At 48.3% G+C, this 6,991-nt stretch overlaps 4 protein-coding genes across 4 annotated transcripts; 3 read left to right on the top strand and 1 right to left on the bottom strand.

Annotated features, from left to right (window-relative positions):
* Window positions 1–992: 992 nt before the first annotated feature.
* Window positions 993–2,500, top strand: PENARI_c147G07810 (uncharacterized protein; the record flags this gene model as incomplete). The annotated part of the gene is made up of 3 exons (XM_022638015.1): window positions 993–1,359; window positions 1,419–1,483; window positions 1,919–2,500. The coding sequence occupies 3 exons, from the start codon at window positions 993–995 to the stop codon at window positions 2,498–2,500; spliced, it is 1,014 nt and encodes a 337-aa protein (XP_022482130.1).
* Window positions 2,501–2,573: 73 nt separating this feature from the next.
* PENARI_c147G02044 (ribonuclease H family protein) lies at window positions 2,574–3,383 on the top strand (the record flags this gene model as incomplete). Its single annotated transcript, XM_022638014.1, has 1 exon — window positions 2,574–3,383. The coding sequence occupies one exon, from the start codon at window positions 2,574–2,576 to the stop codon at window positions 3,381–3,383; it is 810 nt and encodes a 269-aa protein (XP_022482128.1).
* Window positions 3,384–3,425: 42 nt separating this feature from the next.
* Window positions 3,426–3,881, top strand: PENARI_c147G12356 (uncharacterized protein; the record flags this gene model as incomplete). Its single annotated transcript, XM_022638016.1, has 1 exon — window positions 3,426–3,881. The coding sequence occupies one exon, from the start codon at window positions 3,426–3,428 to the stop codon at window positions 3,879–3,881; it is 456 nt and encodes a 151-aa protein (XP_022482129.1).
* Window positions 3,882–5,831: 1,950 nt separating this feature from the next.
* On the bottom strand, window positions 5,832–6,429 carry PENARI_c147G00320 (uncharacterized protein; the record flags this gene model as incomplete). Its single annotated transcript, XM_022638013.1, has 3 exons — window positions 5,832–5,879; window positions 5,939–6,003; window positions 6,063–6,429. The coding sequence occupies 3 exons, from the start codon at window positions 6,427–6,429 to the stop codon at window positions 5,832–5,834; spliced, it is 480 nt and encodes a 159-aa protein (XP_022482131.1).
* Window positions 6,430–6,991: the final 562 nt, after the last annotated feature.

The following is a 6,991-nucleotide window of genomic DNA, read 5'->3' as shown; positions in this document are numbered from 1 at the left end:
TTGATTGTATGGTTGACAAGCAAGGAATTCCCCAAAGAACGGTTAGTGGGTCTATGCAGGATCTCTGCCGAGCTAGAAGATAAGACGGATATAATAGCCGACTTATGACAATCATATACGATATATGCCGACTATAATTCTTTGGCACTACGTACGATGATCACCCCCTTGGATGAGCATTATGCGTCTCGCTAAAGAGGCACCTAAGAGCTTACTAAGCACACCATATATTCAATGCCTATACTGACCTCAGAGGAAAGTGTAATCCCGAAGGCTACATGGTCCTTAGCTTATACTATGTGGAACTCGTCTTAGCATTCTTTGCAATTGGGGAGGGAGTTCCCCCTATGCTATAGTCACACCTCCCCTTAATTAGAAAAGTAGTCACGGCTCCTTTATCTATAAAGTAAAAATGATCATATATACGGTAGACTGGTCTTATCTAAGGGAACCCTGAATTAGAAGGGAGAGGAGGATCCTGGGAACATGACTCCCATCGCTCGGCAAGAATAATATTAGATGATACTGTTCTTTGCAAATAGAATAGATTAGGGGCGTTGACAATTTCGAGAGGACTACGTGTACGCTAAGACTCTAGACATCTGACTCCTAGCAGGGTAACATCTATCAGGGTAACATCTATCACTCTAGGGCAAAATACCAGACAATGTTAAAGATCGAAGGGTCACCCTGTAGGATACTTCAACCTAGAAAGTATTTAGAAGGGCTATGTAGATGCGCTAGGGCCATCCTAAAGATTGTCTGACCAAGGCTTTGTCCTGAAGATCTTTCGGTTCTGTATAAATAGGAGAATACTCAGCCTGCCTAAGCTGAGGTATAAAAACCTACGCTAGTGTCCAGTTTTGACATCTTCGTTCTCATCGCAACCATCTGTCTATCAACTGTCATTGTCTTTGATAAAACGCAGCAACCAGCCCTAAATACTCTTTCTTCCTGAATTTCACACCCAAACAAGTACAATCTTCAACAAGATGTATTTCACTGTCGCTGGACTCCTTACACTTGCTATGGCGGTGGCTGCTACGCCAGCAGCGGTTCAAGTCTCGAATAACCGCCGCTCCGCATCTGTTCCGAGCAAACAGTTGTGGCATGCCACTCCTGAGAAAGGTGTTGATTTCAACCAGTTGCAGCAAAAGTGCGGCAATCTGACTGTTTCTTGCTGCAACCAGGTCAATATTCAGAACAATGGAAACAAGGGAGTGACAAGTGGCCTAACCACCGAAGTCCTTGATGCACTTGCCGGCGTTCTCCCAGGCTATGCAAACTCTGCCTGTGCCCCAGCAAGTTCGGCGGCGGATGGTCTTATTGTGATCATCACAGATGCTCTTACTGGCCAGCGTATGTGTACAATGTGCCCAGAACAACCTATGTCATTTACTTACATTTTGAGTGAACAGCTACCACGCCTCAGAACTTTTGTACTGGCGCCACCTATGCATGCTGCCCCGGAAAAGGTGGAGAAGTAAGCAATTGCATATTCCTAGGGACCTTATTACATACTGACAGAACTCACGCAACTAGTGCAATGCTATCTCGGGTGCCCCAACCGCTAGCTCTGACTCTACCTAGGGTGCACTGCCCATGTCCATCCATGACCCATCCTCTCTCCTCTTCTAGGGCTGCAGAAGAGCTTGAATTGTTCCACTTTGTGCTGCTTTTAGCTCGTTTACAGAGGATATCAGTGGCATATTATGCCACTATCGGTCGTGTAATATCTGTTTTGTTCGGGGAATCTTTCGCTGATTTGGCCACACTTACGTGGTTGTCCACTCTTTTTATTTACCAAATTTGTGTTTGTTCTGTGCGCTCTTCCTAATAGGTTATAGTCGAAGTCGTCAGTTCAGACCAATACAGCTTTATATCTTTTATCTACACGAACAGTATATGTTGTGCCTAGTCATACGATATCCCCTCCAATGAAAGAGGTAGCTCCCGAGTCAATTCTCCATTCATTGGTGGTGAAAAATTACCACTCCAAAGACACGCCCAAACGGCAACGGAGGGGGACTCGGAAGTATCGTGGAACCCGCCATCATCATCAGCTCTTGCCGAGATAGACAGCAACGGGTCGGTGGCGAGGAAGGCCAACAAACCGACTGCTCCCGGCAAGGAGAACCGAATGAAGAGAAAACACCCAGAAATTGACACTACCAATACGGCCACGAGAGGCAATAGACAGGCAGTAAGGCCCACTGTTATTCTGCCACAAGCCCTATGGGGTATCTCTGCCTGGTATTGCCCTGCTGCGCGTAAGATGCCTGCCTGGGAAATGGCGCGGCTAGTCAATGAGCTAGTGAAATTGCAGAAACGTGCGGCTGTCTTGATCAGTGGTGCGTTTAAAAGCATTTCCACGGCTGCCCTCGACATTGAGCTTTGCTTGCTACCCATGAAGCTCCGACTACAACAGACTATCGAAGAATGCGATCCGCATTTTCACTGGACCTCAATGGGCCTGTCCCCGTTCGGCAAAGATAGCTAGGAAGCCGGCTGAACGTCGCGAAGGTGGATGGACACCCCTAGAGGCATTGGTTTGGAAGAAAGGACCGCTCAAAATGAGCAAATACAAGACAAATGGGACGGACTGTGCGGAGAAATGGGAGGAAAGAGTTGCATTTGTACTGCCACCTTCGGAGAGACGAATCTCTTGCTTCATTGAACCCTCGGAGGCTGCATTGGCAACCCATGAAACTACTCTCAAAGATAAGAGGACCAAGAAAGACACGGCTTCCTTGATATACACCGACGGCAGTGGCTTCGAAGGCCATATTGGTGCAGCTGCCGTTAACATCCATGACGGTGACACCGTCATCTCCGACCGCAGACATCTCGGCACGGAGGGCCAGTCCACGGTGTACGCTGCCGAGCTCAGCGGCATCGAAATGGCTTTGGACAGGGCCATACGCGACAACAAGGCCAACATGGTTAACGGAACAAAACGCAATACGGCTCGAGAGGTGATCATTCTCTCCGACAGCCAGGCCGCCATCCAGGCGGTCCAAAACCCACAGCGACCATCGGGCCAGTACGTTCTCAACTGCATTTATGAACATGTACGGACCATTCAGTCGCAATCAACGAACATCACCCTCCGCTGGATCCCCGCCCACGTTGGGGTGCCTGGCAATGAAGCTGCGGATAGCAGTGCAAAATACGTGGCACTCGAGGTTGCGGGAGGTGCGACCGGCGGGGGCGGTACCGGAGCGGATCAACCAACGATCCGGCTCGCTGCGGCTGCCAAGAGAATGGTCCGGGAGCGGATCCAGGACCGCTGGAAGAAGCAGTGGGAGAGCGAGAGGACCGCTCAGCCCACAAAGCGATTGGTGGAGTGGCCAAGCAAGAAGACCCTACGCTTATACGAATGACTTTCGAAACCACGGTCATCGATCATGATACAAATGCGCTCGATGCGTATTGCGCTCCGGCACTTCTTGTATAAGATCAATGAAGTGGATTCGGATAAATGCCCCTGCGGAGAGGGCTCATCCCAGACACCGAAGCACGTCTTGCTTGAATGTCAGACCTTCGGAGACCTGAGAAGACGTCTATTTGACCAGCTACACAAAGCTGGAGTGAAAGGACTAGACTATGACACTATTGTGTCAGACCCGCTGGCAACCCGCTACGTTGCCCAATTTATGCATCGAACCGGCCTTCTTGCTCAGTTTCAACATGCTGATCAGGAAGAGTCCGAGGATGAAGCTGAAGACCTGAACCTAGAGGTTATGGAGCAGAGTCCCGAAGACGCTGGGTACTCACCACCGCTTGCCACCACGTTTAAGGAGAGAGCCTCACTCAGCTATTCGAATACACGCTGCCTGACTGCACTGAACAACGATAATCAGCAATCGAGGCTGAAGTGAGGATGTCGGAGAACGGGGTTTGATCTTGCAGCGGTACCAGTTGGCTGGGATCTTGATGCGGAAGTGTGTACATGTCTCGTGAGAGGGAGAGGACATTGGAGAGGTGGAGGTGCATCCACGAATTCATTTTTGTATTCAATGCATCACTGGCATTGAATTTTCATTTGTACTGGGCTTTTTCGACGTATTTGCGGGCTTTTATTATGGGTTTGGCTTACATGTAATGGGCTGGTGCTTCCCCTCTTTGAGAACCAGCCTCACTTTTTGTACTGGAGCATGATCAGGCGTACGGACACGAGTTCTTGCTTCAACTGGAAAGAAGCGCCTGCATAGCCAGTACCATACTAGTTAGGCTCCAACAGGTTAATAGAACTTTGATTGATTGATTGATTGATTGATTGATTGATTGATACTAGCTTGTACGCTAGAGACCTATAAAAGCTCACATTATCCACCCGAACGGTCAATGCTGAACAAAGAGTCCCTCCTTCTTGCGAAGAAAACCCTTTCAAAGTGTTGACGTTCGATATGCCTTCCCGCACAACGGCAGCCCAAGCTCCCACCGGTACTGGTTAGGGCAGTTCCGAGTTAGACATTGCTCCCAAACGTACTCGACGACTAACTATCGCCGACCATGATGGCCCTTTGTCTGACACTCGAGGCGCAAACCTTTATACATCATTGGTACGTCCTGCCATCACTGTCCCGTGAATGCACGTATACTCAACCCGAATGTGGAATCTAGATCCCCTCCCTGATAGCGAAGACCCCGAAACAAAAGTACTGGAAGATTGTTCGTCGACAATGCTTATAGGGTTTCAAGGACGCTGATAGCGAGCGGGATGAGCTTTTAAGATTCATACAGGGACTAGAAGCAGACAACACCTAAGCGACGGCAAAGATTCGCCAGCTAAGTGACACCAATGACCAGATGGCCAAGGTTCAAACACTCGAGTTCTAGATATCCAGTCTGAAACAACATTTTGACGTCGCACAGGTTTGTTGCACGGCAGGTGATAATTTGTAGCCCGTACTACTAGAGGCCAGCGGCAAGTTCCATTCTGCGCAGAGCCAACTCGACAAGAAGATAGAGGCGGAAAAAGATAGGTTTGCATTTTCTGGCTTATCTGCTTCTGATGTGCTACAAGGGTCCTGGTCGGTCCATAACGGGCAGATGGGGTCATTTGGTACCAACTCGCTCCCTAACTATTCACTACCGAATACCCTTTCGTCGACCAACCAACAAGCGCCGGCACAATCTAACCAGCAAACTCTCTAGGCAGCCAGCCAATATATACCGCAATTTTGAAGAGAAAGTGTGTGCTATCATAGAGAAATTACGGGGTTCTTCATCTAGGCAGTCAGAACATGAATTAGCAAACACCATCATCCACGCGGTGCGCCTAGGTAGTACTTGTAACACCTAGACAAAAAATAGCCAGCCCAAAAAAACCAAGTGATCATGTCTCGCGGGTACCTATTTCACCCCTAAGCACCGACCGAAGGGTCCCCGTGTCATGTGCGCTAGAGCCACCTAGCTCTCTGCAACACACGAAGCATCAGCCTGTTGAAGAAGAATTGACTCGGGAGCTACCTCTTTCATTGGAGGGGATATCGTATGACTAGGCACAACATATACTGTTCGTGTAGATAAAAGATATAAAGCTGTATTGGTCTGAACTGACGACTTCGACTATAACCTATTAGGAAGAGCGCACAGAACAAACACAAATTTGGTAAATAAAAAGAGTGGACAACCACGTAAGTGTGGCCAAATCAGCGAAAGATTCCCCGAACAAAACAGATATTACACGACCGATAGTGGCATAATATGCCACTGATATCCTCTGTAAACGAGCTAAAAGCAGCACAAAGTGGAACAATTCAAGCTCTTCTGCAGCCCTAGAAGAGGAGAGAGGATGGGTCATGGATGGACATGGGCAGTGCACCCTAGGTAGAGTCAGAGCTAGCGGTTGGGGCACCCGAGATAGCATTGCACTAGTTGCGTGAGTTCTGTCAGTATGTAATAAGGTCCCTAGGAATATGCAATTGCTTACTTCTCCACCTTTTCCGGGGCAGCATGCATAGGTGGCGCCAGTACAAAAGTTCTGAGGCGTGGTAGCTGTTCACTCAAAATGTAAGTAAATGACATAGGTTGTTCTGGGCACATTGTACACATACGCTGGCCAGTAAGAGCATCTGTGATGATCACAATAAGACCATCCGCCGCCGAACTTGCTGGGGCACAGGCAGAGTTTGCATAGCCTGGGAGAACGCCGGCAAGTGCATCAAGGACTTCGGTGGTTAGGCCACTTGTCACTCCCTTGTTTCCATTGTTCTGAATATTGACCTGGTTGCAGCAAGAAACAGTCAGATTGCCGCACTTTTGCTGCAACTGGTTGAAATCAACACCTTTCTCAGGAGTGGCATGCCACAACTGTTTGCTCGGAACAGATGCGGAGCGGCGGTTATTCGAGACTTGAACCGCTGCTGGCGTAGCAGCCACCGCCATAGCAAGTGTAAGGAGTCCAGCGACAGTGAAATACATCTTGTTGAAGATTGTACTTGTTTGGGTGTGAAATTCAGGAAGAAAGAGTATTTAGGGCTGGTTGCTGCGTTTTATCAAAGACAATGACAGTTGATAGACAGATGGTTGCGATGAGAACGAAGATGTCAAAACTGGACACTAGCGTAGGTTTTTATACCTCAGCTTAGGCAGGCTGAGTATTCTCCTATTTATACAGAACCGAAAGATCTTCAGGACAAAGCCTTGGTCAGACAATCTTTAGGATGGCCCTAGCGCATCTACATAGCCCTTCTAAATACTTTCTAGGTTGAAGTATCCTACAGGGTGACCCTTCGATCTTTAACATTGTCTGGTATTTTGCCCTAGAGTGATAGATGTTACCCTGATAGATGTTACCCTGCTAGGAGTCAGATGTCTAGAGTCTTAGCGTACACGTAGTCCTCTCGAAATTGTCAACGCCCCTAATCTATTCTATTTGCAAAGAACAGTATCATCTAATATTATTCTTGCCGAGCGATGGGAGTCATGTTCCCAGGATCCTCCTCTCCCTTCTAATTCAGGGTTCCCTTAGATAAGACCAGTC

The sequence above is a fragment of the Penicillium arizonense genome (genome assembly GCF_001773325.1).
Source record: "Penicillium arizonense strain CBS 141311 chromosome Unknown PENARI_contig147, whole genome shotgun sequence".
Taxonomy (NCBI): domain Eukaryota; kingdom Fungi; phylum Ascomycota; class Eurotiomycetes; order Eurotiales; family Aspergillaceae; genus Penicillium; species Penicillium arizonense.
Note: the sequence above shows the minus strand (reverse complement) of the source record. Positions and strands in the feature narration are given on the sequence as shown.